At 39.9% G+C, this 15,841-nt stretch overlaps 1 protein-coding gene across 6 annotated transcripts in view; it reads left to right on the top strand.

The window, feature by feature from the left end:
- Window positions 1-6,527, top strand: part of cabin1 (calcineurin binding protein 1) — a 129,712-nt gene extending 123,185 nt beyond the window's left edge. For all 6 annotated transcript variants that reach the window (XM_082188661.1, XM_082188660.1, XM_082188658.1 and 3 more), the window contains 2 exons: window positions 2,463-2,647; window positions 4,237-6,527. In XM_082188661.1, the coding sequence (XP_082044787.1) occupies window positions 2,463-2,647; window positions 4,237-4,380 (329 nt within the window). In that variant the 3' untranslated portion in view covers window positions 4,381-6,527. The remainder of the gene's footprint in view (window positions 1-2,462; window positions 2,648-4,236) is intronic.
- The last annotated feature ends 9,314 nt before the right edge of the window (window positions 6,528-15,841 follow it).

Here is a 15,841-nt window from a genome sequence, read left to right as displayed (position 1 = left end):
ATGCAGACACACACACTCGACGCTCCACTCACACCAGCACAGGTAATGCAGACACACACACTCGATGCTCCACTCACACCAGCACAGGTAATGCAGACACACACACTCGACGCTCCACTCACACCAGCACAGGTAATGCAGACACACACACTCGATGCTCCACTCACACCAGCACAGGTAATGCAGACACACACACTCGATGCTCCACTCACACCAGCACAGGTAATGCAGACACACACTCGATGCTCCACTCACACCAGCACAGGTAATGCAGACACACACACTCGATGCTCCACTCACACCAGCACAGGTAATGCAGACACACACACTCGACGCTCCACTCACACCAGCACAGGTAATGCAGACACACACACTCGACGCTCCACTCACACCAGCACAGGTAATGCAGACACACACACTCGATGCTCCACTCACACCAGCACAGGTAATGCAGACACACACACTCGATGCTCCACTCACACCAGCACAGGTAATGCAGACACACACACTCGATGCTCCACTCACACCAGCACAGGTAATGCAGACACACACACTCAATGCTTCACTCACACCAGCACAGGTAATGCAGACACACACACTCGATGCTCCACTCACACCAGCACAGGTAATGCAGACACACACACTCGACGCTCCACTCACACCAGCACAGGTAATGCAGACACACACACTCGATGCTCCACTCACACCAGCACAGGTAATGCAGACACACACACTCGACGCTCCACTCACACCAGCACAGGTAATGCAGACACACACACTCGACGCTCCACTCACACCAGCACAGGTAATGCAGACACACACACTCGATGCTCCACTCACACCAGCACAGGTAATGCAGACACACACACTCGATGCTCCACTCACACCAGCACAGGTAATGCAGACACACACACTCGATGCTCCACTCACACCAGCACAGGTAATGCAGACACACACACTCGACGCTCCACTCACACCAGCACAGGTAATGCAGACACACACACTCGACGCTCCACTCACACCAGCACAGGTAATGCAGACACACACACTCGACGCTCCACTCACACCAGCACAGGTAATGCAGACACACACACTCGATGCTCCACTCACACCAGCACAGGTAATGCAGACACACACACTCGATGCTCCACTCACACCAGCACAGGTAATGCAGACACACACACTCGACGCTCCACCCACACCAGCACAGGTAATGCAGACACACACACTCGATGCTCCACTCACACCAGCACAGGTAATGCAGACACACACACTCGATGCTCCACTCACACCTGCACAGGTAATGCAGACACACACACTCGACGCTCCACTCACACCAGCACAGGTAATGCAGACACACACACTCGACGCTCCACTCACACCAGCACAGGTAATGCAGACACACACACTCGATGCTCCACTCACACCAGCACAGGTAATGCAGACACACACACTCGACGCTCCACTCACACCAGCACAGGTAATGCAGACACACACACTCGATGCTCCACTCACACCAGCACAGGTAATGCAGACACACACACTCGATGCTCCACTCACACCAGCACAGGTAATGCAGACACACACTCGATGCTCCACTCACACCAGCACAGGTAATGCAGACACACACACTCGATGCTCCACTCACACCAGCACAGGTAATGCAGACACACACACTCGACGCTCCACTCACACCAGCACAGGTAATGCAGACACACACACTCGACGCTCCACTCACACCAGCACAGGTAATGCAGACACACACACTCGATGCTCCACTCACACCAGCACAGGTAATGCAGACACACACACTCGATGCTCCACTCACACCAGCACAGGTAATGCAGACACACACACTCGATGCTCCACTCACACCAGCACAGGTAATGCAGACACACACACTCAATGCTTCACTCACACCAGCACAGGTAATGCAGACACACACACTCGATGCTCCACTCACACCAGCACAGGTAATGCAGACACACACACTCGACGCTCCACTCACACCAGCACAGGTAATGCAGACACACACACTCGACGCTCCACTCACACCAGCACAGGTAATGCAGACACACACACTCGACGCTCCACTCACACCAGCACAGGTAATGCAGACACACACACTCGACGCTCCACTCACACCTGTGCTGGTTTACTAATACTTTATTAAAATCTTGTTAACATTAGTTAATGCACTGTGAACTAACATGAACAAACAATGAACAGCTTTATTTTTATTAACTAACATTAACAAAGATGAACAAATACAGTAACAAATGTATTGCTCATGGTTAGGTCATGTTAGTTAATACATTAACTACTGTTAACTAATGAACATTATAGTAAAGTGTTGCCAATAACACTTACTCATTCTCTACTTCAGTTGGTCACATTTTTAGAGTAATAATAAAGTCATGTAAACTAAGAACTAACCTTTGAATGTTTTCTGATTCCTCCAGAAAGTGAGCAGTGGAAGCAGGGAGACCCGAGTCGCATCCGCTCCAGAATCCCCCCCAACATGCCCAAACTGGTGATCCCCTCCACAGTCACCAAATTCCCCCCCGAGATCACCGTCACCCCCCCCACACCCACCCTGCTCTCGCCCAAGGGCAGCATCTCTGAGGAGACCAAGCAGAAGCTCAAGGTCCGTATCTTCAACTCGCCGATCATCAACATGAGCTCTTTACTGTATTCACTAGCGGTGTAGCGATTAGATACACACATCCCGATACTGAACTCACGATACCATATTATTGCGATACACCAAGACACATGATAAAAGGTAAACAAAAAATGTACTGTTGATTAAAATGCTACATTGTGTGTGTAAATGAACAGGCTTGGACTTGGTGTGGAAACCCAACACACAGGACAATAGTGACACCAGAATAACAATATTCATGATTCTAAAGCTGAAAATACTGAATTATTTTAGACGAATATTCTTGCGCTCAGTCACTGTCTAGATTTAAAATAATGTAGGACACTTTTTACTGCTAACATTTGGCATTATCAGGACACACAAATATTCCCCCATTGCATTATTATACATTATATTTCAACATTATAAAGTAGTTTAATGTAGTACTGACACTAAAACTCTGAAAACTTGATTTTTCTCACACAGTAATGTTTCTTTTAGGTGAACTATACACAGTTTTGTATTATGATATTCGAGGGCTTGGAGCCAGAGGGGCGTAAGTGGCATTTTGGGTGAATATGAATTATTGATATCAAAATAAAGGTCTCGATGAGCTCTATCCAATGGTGCCAAAAAGACCTATCTGAGATCAAACTGTATTGAATATAGCAACAAACCAATAAAGACCTAACACCAAAGTGTGAGTAATGTTTGGAGCCAGAAGGGCGTAAGTCCACACTTACGCCCTTCTGGCTCTGAAAAACACATGTAGGTGAGGGTATTCCTCACACATACACAGAGCTCTACAATGCTCCGACAGTGGACAGTGAGGAGAACTAAAACTAGTGAACAGAAAAGCAAATAAGATGCGACATGATTCTTTGGATGTGGTCAATGAATAGACTCACAGAGTAATTGAAATGGTTGAACAAAAGAGAAAAGTGAAATGAGTAAAAAGAACACGAGAGAACTGTCAATTGTATAGAGTTAAAAAAAAAAAAGAATGAATGTAATGAAATAAATTGAACAACTCATGAATTGCCAATCAGAAGTGTGTTTAACAAGTTCAGAGACTTTTATTACAGTCTGTACTGTTCAGCAGACGCACAGAATGGAAAAGTGAAATGAAAAATTAATTAATTAATTAATTAATGAGTTAAATGAAAATTAATTACTTGTTCAAGTGTTAATTATTCAATCAATTCCCCTTTTGACCAATTATTTTCTGCATTGTTCGGCAGATACGCCCAATATGTCCATAGAAGACTTGGAAATGTTTGGTGCCAAAAAGGCGTATCTGACGTTTTTGCCATCTTTTTTATTTTATTTTAAAATGTTTTAGAACATGTTCATTGTGTTAATATGCCATAAGTTTATTACTTAAATACTCATTCATGTAAGTATGCCTGTGGTTACAATGTTTGTCAAAAGCCACTTCCGCCCCTCCGGCTCCAAGCCCTCGAATATTGTGACACCCCTAGTATTGACACAGCAACAGATACAATGACCCCAAAAAGTATTTGGACACTTTTGAAATGTACTTTAAACCACGTGTGGATCACGAGATGCTCTCTTTCTCTCTGTCCCGTCAGAATGTGATCCTGTCCTCTCAGTCGGCAGCGAACGTGAAGAAAGACACTCTGGCTCAGCCGGCTCTAGAGGTCCAGGAGACGTCGAGTCAGGAGTCGTCCCTGGAGAGCGAGTCCGATGAGGAAGACGACTACATGGACATCTGACTCGGATCTCCTGTAGCTCGCACGGTTTTCAGCGAAAGGGCTCTTTCCTACCCTGGCACTCGCGTCCTGTTGTGTTTGCTCCTCTGCTGCTACGCATGGACTGGGTTTCTATGTTCTTCTGGTGTTTTTTTCCGTTGTGTTACGATCCTGCAAAGTGCCATTTTTACTCCAGCGCTCACAAAAACCTTCAGCATCACGGAAAGTCAGAGAAAAACTTAATCCGGGACTTAATTAAGGATGGATGGTGTAATATTGGCAAGTTTGTGTAATGCAATTTACTCACTCGAGTTCTCGGGCATTAAATCCATCACAACGTTGTTTACAGATTTAACAGGAAGTGGGTTTTGATTGACGTTTGGTGTAAAATAAACATGATTCGTATCACTACCAAGTTTCGGTGGCATTGCAACCAAACAGGGAATGTCAGAAGGCAGAAGTGGGTTTTTTCCAGCCGTGTGGAAACGCATCTGTGTTTTCCTGCATGTGTGTGTGTGTGTGTGTGTGCTATAACTACTTCTCTCAGCGCTGCCTACACATCCACGCTTTAGCTGTCCGCTTTTTAAAGGAGAGTCCTATACATTTCTACACGGCACTTCAAGAGTTCAATTATTATAGATTACTGTATTGGTAATCTGTTACTTGTACAAAAATATCAAGTTAATTTTAAGACACCAAAAACTCCCATCGCTGTTGAATTACTGTTAGAGTCTCACATTTTCGACCTGATTTCATGTTTTCATTTGTAGTTTTATTACATTTCCATTTGAGGATCATGAAAGACAGCGGCTGGAAGAGTTAATTGTGCCAGTCTTGTCACCAGCACTAAGATGTGAACATTATTATTCATATCACAGTTAAAATATGAATGTGATAAAACTAGCTACAGAAGAGTAGAATTACTTCTTTTTTTTTAAGGATTATGCCAAAATGTCTGTTATCACAGCCTTTTTTTACGAGATGAAAATGCCTAAAAATGGTGCTGATCCCTTATTTTTGGCTTTTGAAATTATTCTTTGAACGGTTAAATGGAAAGTTCACACACGAATGACAGTCCTTTTTTCATTTACCTCACTCCTGTATGACTTACTTTCTTTCGTAGAACACAAAAGGGGAAACTCAGCAGAATGTTCACGCTGCTCTTTTCCAGACAATGAAAGTGGATGGAGAGCAGGAGCTGTCAACACTCACAAATGGCAAAAAGCACCTTAAAAATAGTCCATATGACCATATTTTCAAATGGACTATTTTTTAAATTCATTAGAGACTCGTTTGTGTTCGTTCTAATGATGGGTTTTCAGTGAAAGACTTTTCCGGTTCCTCACACAAGACTATCAAATGGCTTTCGAAGACGTGAAATCTAGTGCACAAACCATATTTATTGTGCTTTTTTCCCCCAATTGAATGTTAAAGAGCAGTGGGAACATCCTGCCAAACATCTTTTGTGTTCTTTTGGAGTTTATAATGACCTGATAGTGAGAAAATGAAGACAGAAACGTACTTTTTGGGTGAACTGTCCCTTTAACTGAAGAAAAGTGCCCTAACTCCAGTTGTTTAGGTTCTTGCCCTGTGGATTTCGTCTGAAAGTGAAGTAGCACTGCTTTATCTCAGAGCATTAAGAGCATGTCAGATCAGACATTTCTCGTGACGTGTGTGTGTGTGTGTGTGTGTGTGTGATCATGGCTGGCGCTGGTAGCGTTTCCAGCCGGATCAGTTTTCGGAGGAGTTTTTCCCAGAGTAATGTAGACGGAGGAATGTTTTTTACCGGACGTTTTCTACTTCGAGATGGATAAATAGCTACCAGTATTTTTTTGAGTGCAGAATTTTTTCAACATACGAAGAAAAGACATTGTTTCGACGCACTGAGCATGTGTGACCAAACTACCTGTAAACTGAAAAAGAGATGTTTCTATTTTTTTCCTCTTTGTAAAATAATATTTTGTTTGTTGTTGTTGTTGTGTTTTGAATGCTCTGTCTCTATGCTTGTGCTGAGGATGTAAGACGAGCTGGTTTCTGTGCTCTTCGGAGGTATATGGGGTATTAATTATGCTGTCCTCCTCAGGCTTTTTATCTGAGAACATTGATATTTCTGACTTGCTGCATTGATGATGTCACAAAACCAAAAATACACTTACAACATTTTTACCTGATCTTTGTTTCTTTATTGTTGTTGTTGTTTTGAGATTACACCTTAGGAAATCAAAAACAGATTTTTTACTGTTATTTCTTCACAGGGTTAACATTGATCTTTACGTTAGCACAATGTAATTGCCATTGACGGTATAAGAAATGGACACAGCGACCCCATTGGATTCAACGGAGACAAGTGAAGTCAATTAGAAGCTCTCACTTCCTGATGGCTGAGCGACTGCGCAAACTCACACTGAGCTTGATGATGTAGATGTGACGTGAGCAACCCGTCTGTCTTCTAGTAGCTGTGCCGAGAGAAATCTGAATCATTCCCTTCCGAAACTTGCAGAGACAGAGAGTGTGAGTAGGAGCTGTCCATGAGCTAGGAGCAGGAGAAACTTTTGCTAAGTATTCTGATTAATTATTTTGTCATTTTGCCTCCACGTCCCCCCGATTGCCCGCGAGCTTCTCCTCCTGTCCATACGGTAATCTCTCTACTGTGCGACAGAGAGTCGTGTGGTTATGACGCAATCGTTAGCCTATTTTTACAAAAACTGCTTCTACGGGGCCATAACGTAAGATACAAGGTAATGGAGCCTTTTATACATTTTCGTGTTTCTTTAGAAATAAATAATGGACAAATGGAGTCTTTAAACGCCTCAGATGTGAAGTTATTCGCTGTCAAAGTGACGACAAAATGAATGGGAGTCAATGGCATGCTAACAGCAGGTGATGGTCCGCTAATCAATGGCGGCGCCCGGGGAAACTTCAGTGTTTTCTGAAAGATTACCCCCTTGGTAATTGCGCAGATGTTCGCTCTATCGCCCCCTTAAGTGCTGAAATTATAACTGCTACATTAAAACAAATGTGACTCTGGATCACAAAACCAGTCACATGTCGCACGGGTTTATTTGTGGCAATAGCCAACAATACATTGTATGGGTCAAAATTATTGATTTTTCTTTTATGCCAAAAATCATTAGGATATTAAGTAAAGATCATGTTCCATGAAGATATTTAGTAAATTTCCTACCGTAAATATATAAAACATTTATTTTTGTGAGTGAATGCAGCACAATCGTGAACATAAATGCACAACTTTAAAGGAGATTTTCTCAATGTTTTGATTTTTTTTTGCTCCCTCAGATTCCAGATGTTCAATAGTTGTATCTGGGCCAAATATTGTCCTATCCTAACAAACCATACATCAATGGAAAGCTTATTTATTCAGCTTTCAGATGATGTATAAATCTCAATTTCAAAAAATTGACCCATGTGACTGGTTTTGTGGTCCAGGGTCATGCATTCATGTCCGTCTCATTCAGATAAAATAATATTTTAGTGCCTTATGCAACTTACTCTAAACAATTGTTTATGCATTAAATCTCTCCGCATTTTGACATTAGCTCCCATGATGCGATCAGGGCTTCAGTGAAGGGCATTCTGGGAACTGATGACATCATCTCCTCACAGTGTGACCACCCCGTGTGTTTTAGCCAGGCCATGTCAAAGGGAGTGTCCCGGGCCGGTGTGAAGCCCTCAGACTCGAGGAAGGCCATTAAGACCCATTAGCAGCTGCCAGAGGTTTCTTATGAAGTGCTGCCAATGTGTCATTCCCTCCCTTTGTCAGGCACACTACGCCCAGGGTTTGTTTTCTTACATACGGGACCAAATGTGTGTCAGATCTTTTTTTTTTAGGGGATGTTGGGGGGTAGGTGGTGATTGTTTGCCTCCTGTGTCCGTCTGTTGGCCTCCATCCGACCTAATACTTATGAGTCATAACTGGACTTTGATCTAAATGAAGGCCAATATGTAGTTCTGGTGATGATGTTGGGTCATTGGTTGGAAGGATGCTCGGCTTTGGTGAACGAGCCAATCATAGGCGGCCTCGGGGTGTTTCTCGTAGTCAATGCTGAAATGTAATCAATAACTGTGCAATGAGGAATAAGACAATAATCTGATCTGAATAATACTAAATGCAATATAAAGAAGTAATAACATCAAATTTTTTATTTTTTTGTTAACAAAATCCCCCCCCCAAAAAATGTTTTCTTTTATTGAAATAAAGCCCACATAAAATATAAATATTAGATGGAAAAAAAGCTTAGCATTCATAGTAAATAATACTGATATAACAGTGCAGTGGGTCTTTGAACTTGGTCAGATATTGAGGCCTTTGGAATGATAAAATAATTGGAAATTGTAAGGAATTAAAAAAATAGTTCATGCAATGTATGATATTAATGTTTCTGACAGATGATATTTACATTTTATCATGCGTTCCCTGTGATTTAAACCTGCGACCTTGGCGTTGTTTTAGTAAATGCGAATTCATACCATTTTAAAATATTACGTTCCCAGTCATGGAAACCCTGGAAATATGGGGGAAATTCACAGGTTTATTTTTCAGACCAGAAAAGTTAAATGCATAAATTGATTAATTATGGGATTAAATAAATGGGACATAATCCAAACAACTCCTGAATATCCATTTTCCTAATTGTGTTTCATTCTAACAATATTTAACTAGCTAGAAATGATCTTTGTGAGAGCAATTCGTGATTTTAAGGAGATCCCTGCATAAGGAAATGCTTCAAACTACACTTTTAAAAAAAAATGCAGGGTTGTTTTAACCCAAATTTGGGTCAAATATAGACAAACTCAACCGTTGGGTTAAAAATGGCATTTAAAAATGTAACCAAATGGCTGGGTTTTGTCTATATTTGACCCAAATTTGGGTTAAAACAACCCTTAGTGTAGTATATTCGTGGCATTGAATAACTCGTCCTGAAAGCGTTTGAGTGTTCATGATGACTGGTGTCATTGTGTACGTGATGCACAGGACTCGTGTGTCTCAGAGTCCCCCGGGACGGCCCGTACCTGAGCTCTTAAAGTGGCCAGTTAGAGCATCAAAAGAGAAGATTGCATGGTTAATGCCAGGGAAAGGTGTGAGATTTCTCGTCGGGTCATGGCGGGGGGGCTCTTTATGGACCCCACAGCCGTCTGATCCCGGCCCAGAGAGCCTGTGTATTGGCAGCTGTTAAACTATTGAGTGACGATACGTCCACACACACACACACACACACACGCAGCAAATGGCAGAGGCGATGGCTAACACCTCCTGACTCCAGTCTGCCATACGGGATGATGGAACCAGGTTTAAAGTTTGACGTTCCTCGTCAGCATTTCCTGTTCTTTTGAATTGAAAAACTCTGAGAACGAAACATCTCTGTGATTTATCATTGTAATAAAACTCTTTTTTTCTTTCTCGTGCTTTGAAAAGTGATGAGAAAAGAGGAGTGTGTTGGTCTTGGCCATGACTTTGTGACTTCCTCCAGTTCGTCACTGTCACCCCGTCCTGAAAAGCACCAGCCAAACTGGTTTGAGATCAGTTGCTGGAGTCCCGAAGCAGAGCCATCGGTCCCAGCGTGAGTCTCAGCGGGACACTCTTGATCCCTGTGGGGTCTACAGTAGGAAGCGTTTAGATACGACACGTACGCTTCCTCTACAGAGCCGCCATGTGTTTCCAGTTACACATTAATGATGTTTTAACCTGATCAAAGATCCTTTTATGACGCGTTTCACAGATTCGGAGGGTTAGGGGAAAGTCAATGAGGGAAAGTTTGCATATGAGTTTCTCGAAAGCTTTTAAATGATGAAAAGGGTTGGAGGGAAAAGAGCATGTAATACAGAAATGACTCCTAGCACAACCTTTGAGAAATGGCATTGCTTAACTCAACGGTTCTTATCATAATTAACCCCATCTAATGTGTGTGTTTGAGAGTGTGTAAGCACCTCGCAGGTGTTAATAAGCCGCGAGTCCATGAGGCTGGTGTCCGATTCAACGACTGACTCGTTTCAGGCATTAGCGCTTCACACATGAGAACAGCCAGATCTCCCGAGGAACGTGTACATCTCTGCACACATGGACAAAACAAGCGTGAAGATCCACCCTAATCCTACAAATTGATTTCATAAAAATGAGCCACCATTCGTCAAAATATTTTTATATAACACAAAAGATTGTTAAGTTTCTTTCCTCGCCTCATTAACTTTTCACATCAAAACTATACATGAACACCTTCACATTTCCTCCGACACTTTGTCAGGTTATGATCATCTTAAGTCTGTGGTTATGATGTTATGATCATCTTTAGTCTGTGGTTATGATGTTATGATCATCTTAAGTCTGTGGTGTTATGATCATCTTAAGTCTGTGGTTATGATGTTATGATCATCTTAAGTCTGTGGTTATGATGTTATGATCATCTTAAGTCTGTGGTTATGATGTTATGATCATCTTAAGTCTGTGATGTTATGATCATCTTAAGTCTGGTTATGATCATCTTAAGTCTGTGGTTATGATGTTATGATCATCTTAAGTCTGTGGTTGTGATGTTATGATCATCTTAAGTCTGTGGTTGTGATGTTATGATCATCTTAAGTCTGTGGTTATGATGTTGTGATCATCTTAAGTCTGTGATGTTATGATCATCTTAAGTCTGTGATTATGATGTTATGATCATCTTAAGTCTGTGGTTATGATGTTATGATCATCTTAAGTCTGTGGTTATGATGTTATGATCATCTTAAGTCTGTGGTTATGATCATCTTAAGTCTATGGTTATGATGTTATGATCATCTTAAGTCTATGGTTATGATGTTATGATCATCTTAAGTCTGTGGTTATGATGTTATGATCATCTTAAGTCTGTGATGTTATGATCATCTTAAGTCTGTGATTATGATGTTATGATCATCTTAAGTCTGTGGTTATGATGTTATGATCATCTTAAGTCTGTGGTTATGATGTTATGATCATCTTAAGTCTGTGGTTATGATCATCTTAAGTCTATGGTTATGATGTTATGATCATCTTAAGTCTATGGTTATGATGTTATGATCATAAGTCTGTGGTTATGATGTTATGATCATCTTAAGTCTGTGGTTATGATGTTATGATCATCTTAAGTCTGTGGTTATGATCATCTTAAGTCTATGGTTATGATGTTATGATCATAAGTCTGTGGTTATGATGTTATGATCATCTTAAGTCTGTGGTTATGATGTTATGATCATCTTAAGTCTGTGGTTATGATGTTATGATCATCTTAAGTCTGTGGTTGTGATGTTATGATCATCTTAAGTCTGTGGTTATGATGTTATGATCATCTTAAGTCTGTGGTTATGATGTTATGATCATCTTAAGTCTGTGGTTGTGATGTTATGATCATCTTAAGTCTGTGGTTATGATGTTATGATCATCTTAAGTCTGTGGTTATGATGTTATGATCATCTTAACTCTGTGGTTATGATGTTATGATCATCTTAAGTCTGTGGTTGTGATGTTATGATCATCTTAAGTCTGTGGTTATGATGTTATGATCATCTTAAGTCTGTAATGTTATGATCATCTTAAGTCTGTGGTTATGATGTTATGATCATCTTAAGTCTGTGGTGTGATGTTACGATCATCTTAAGTCTGTGGTTATGATGTTATGATCATCTTAAATCTGTGGTTGTGATGTTATGATCATCTTAAGTCTGTGGTTATGATGTTATGATCATCTTAAGTCTGTGGTTATGATGTTATGATCATCTTAAGTCTGATGTTATGATCATCTTAAGTCTGTGGTTATGATGTTATGATCATCTTAAGTCTGTGGTTGTGATGTTATGATCATCTTAAGTCTGTGGTTATGATGTTATGATCATCTTAAGTCTGTGATTATGATGTTATGATCATCTTAAGTCTGTGGTTATGATGTTATGATCATCTTAAGTCTGTGGTTATGATGTTATGATCATCTTAAGTCTGTGGTGTGATGTTATGATCATCTTAAGTCTGTGATTATGATGTTATGATCATCTTAAGTCTGTGGTTATGATGTTATGATCATCTTAAGTCTGTGGTTATGATGTTATGATCATCTTAAGTCTGTGGTTATGATCATCTTAAGTCTGTGGTTGTGATGTTATGATCATCTTAAGTCTGTGGTTATGATGTTATGATCATCTTAAGTCTGTGGTTATGATGTTATGATCATCTTAAGTCTGTGGTTATGATCATCTTAAGTCTATGGTTATGATGTTATGATCATAAGTCTGTGGTTATGATGTTATGATCATCTTAAGTCTGTGGTTATGATGTTATGATCATCTTAAGTCTGTGGTTATGATGTTATGATCATCTTAAGTCTGTGGTTGTGATGTTATGATCATCTTAAGTCTGTGGTTATGATGTTATGATCATCTTAAGTCTGTGGTTGTGATGTTATGATCATCTTAAGTCTGTGGTTATGATGTTATGATCATCTTAAGTCTGTGGTTATGATGTTATGATCATCTTAAGTCTGTGGTTGTGATGTTATGATCATCTTAAGTCTGTGGTTATGATGTTATGATCATCTTAAGTCTGTGGTTATGATGTTATGATCATCTTAAGTCTGTGGTTATGATGTTATGATCATCTTAAGTCTGTGGTTGTGATGTTATGATCATCTTAAGTCTGTGGTTATGATGTTATGATCATCTTAAGTCTGTGGTTATGATGTTATGATCATCTTAAGTCTGTGGTTATGATGTTATGATCATCTTAAGTCTGTGGTTGTGATGTTATGATCATCTTAAGTCTGTGGTTATGATGTTATGATCATCTTAAGTCTGTGGTTATGATGTTATGATCATCTTAAGTCTGTGGTTATGATGTTATGATCATCTTAAGTCTGTGGTTATGATGTTATGATCATCTTAAGTCTGTGGTTATGATGTTATGATCATCTTAAGTCTGTGGTTATGATGTTATGATCATCTTAAGTCTGTGGTTATGATGTTATGATCATCTTAAGTCTGTGGTTATGATCATCTTAAGTCTGTGGTTATGATGTTATGATCATCTTAAGTCTGTGGTTATGATGTTATGATCATCTTAAGTCTGTGGTTGTGATGTTATGATCATCTTAAGTCTGTGGTTATGATGTTATGATCATCTTAAGTCTGTGGTTGTGATGTTATGATCATCTTAAGTCTGTGGTTATGATGTTATGATCATCTTAAGTCTGTGGTTATGACAGGGGCGAAATTGTCAATCACACATTGGGGGGGACAGCTGTGGGACTTTTTGTGTTGGCGCATGCACACATTTTTTTAATCAAAATAAAATAAAAGTCAGAGTCCGAATGTTTGTAATTGTATAACACAACAAGGAATTGTATTACATCTGATCGTCAAACCAACGTATACTCACCCTGTAATGATTACAGCATCGGCATCAATTACAAGCCTGAATTGACAACAAAGCAGCCAGTGATCTCTCTCTCTCTCTCTTATATTCTTCTATAAACATATAGTGGCTATAAACATTTTGATTAAATTACTGTTACAGGATAACAATATTCTAATATCAAGTCTTGAGCAATGATAGTAAAACAGTTATGTACTAATGAGGGAAAATGCTGTTTATTTTGTACAAATTTAAACAAAAGTAACTTGTCAGTTTAAAAATAAACTCGCTGAAGTGCTCAAGCCACATATTATAATAAATACAGGATACTTACCATTCATATGTGCCAAATGTCTGTCAGATTTCGCGCTCCTAACTCTTCTTCTGTTTGGTTTTTCCCAACTCACTGACGGTGCACGAGCTACTAAAGGTATAGGGAAAACATGACATGGATTTCAGGAGAAATAGGTTTTGTTAATGTATAGTGTAAGGCAAGTCGAATGGATTTGGGAAATGGACCGGCCGGGATTTTATATTTTCGGAGCTGGAAAGAAAGACGTATTTGCAATCACATCGATATTGCCCGCATAATCATACAGTATGATCAAATATTGGGGGGGACATATTGTCCTTCTTTGAATATTGGGGGGGACGTGTCCCCCTGTCCCCCCATAGAATTACGCCTATGGGTTATGATGTTATGATCATCTTAAGTCTGTGGTTATGATCATCTTAAGTCTGTGATGTTATGATCATCTTAAGTCTGTGGTTATGATGTTATGATCATCTTAAGTCTGTGGTTATGATGTTATGATCATCTTAAGTCTGTGGTTATGATGTTATGATCATCTTAAGTCTGTGGTTATGATCATCTTAAGTCTGTGGTTATGATCATCTTAAGTCTGTGATGTTATGATCATCTTAAGTCTGTGGTTATGATGTTATGATCATCTTAAGTCTGTGGTTATGATGTTATGATCATCTTAAGTCTGTGGTTATGATCATCTTAAGTCTATGGTTATGATGTTATGATCATCTTAAGTCTATGGTTATGATGTTATGATCATAAGTCTGTGGTTATGATGTTATGATCATCTTAAGTCTGTGGTTATGAGCCCATGAGTGCTAACAGGGACAAACAATTCAGATGAAGTGAGTTTATATCAATGTATTTGTCAGACTCTAAAGCTATACAGTGCCCTCCACAATTATTGAACCCCCTGGTAAATATGATCAAAATGGGCTGTAAAAAATAAATCTGCATCGATTATCCTTGTGATCTTTCATTCAAAAAATGTGCAAAATTCTAACCTTTCATTGAAGTAAAAGAATTGAAAGTGGGGGGAAAATCACATTATGAAATAAATGTTTTTCTCCAAAACACGTTGGCCACAATTATTGAAACCCTTTTATTAAATACTTTTTGCAATCTCCTTTTGCCAAGATAACAGCTCTGAGTCTTCTCCTATAATGCCTGATGAGTTTGGAGAATAACTGACAAGAGATCAGAGACCATTCCTCCACACAGAATCTCTCCAGATCCTTCAGATTCCCAGATCCATGTTGGTGCTTCTTCTCTTCAGTTCAGCCCACTCATCAGGTCAGGGGACTGGGACGGTCATGGCAGAAGCTTCATTTTGTGCTCCACAACAAATTTTTGTTTTGATTTTGATGTTTGTTTTGGATCGTTGTCCTGATGGAAGATCCAACCACGGCCCATTATAAGATTTCTAGCAGAAAGCATCAGGTTTTGATTTTTTATCTGTTGATATTTGATAGAATCCACAATGCCATGTATCTGAACAAGAAGTCCAGGACCTCCAGCAGAAAAATATGCCCACAACATTAAAGATCCAATGGTATATTAAATTGTACACATGGGGTACTTTTTATCCTTGTGTTCACCAAACCCATCTAGTGTGTTTGCTGCCAAAAAGCTCTGTTTTAGTCTCATCTGACCACAGAACCCTGTGTTGTTTGAAGATCCAGTCGTGTCTGACAATTAAATTTGCTGGAATTTGTTTTTGGATGAGCGAGGAGGTTTTTTTTTAAACCCTCCCAAACAACATGTGGGGATGTAGGGGTTGTTTGATAATTTTTTTTTAGGCTTTC

This window comes from Leuciscus leuciscus, assembly GCF_965113295.1.
Source record: "Leuciscus leuciscus genome assembly, chromosome: 13".
In the NCBI taxonomy this organism is placed as follows: Eukaryota; Metazoa; Chordata; class Actinopteri; order Cypriniformes; family Leuciscidae; genus Leuciscus; species Leuciscus leuciscus.
This window is presented reverse-complemented; position numbering and strand designations above follow the sequence as displayed.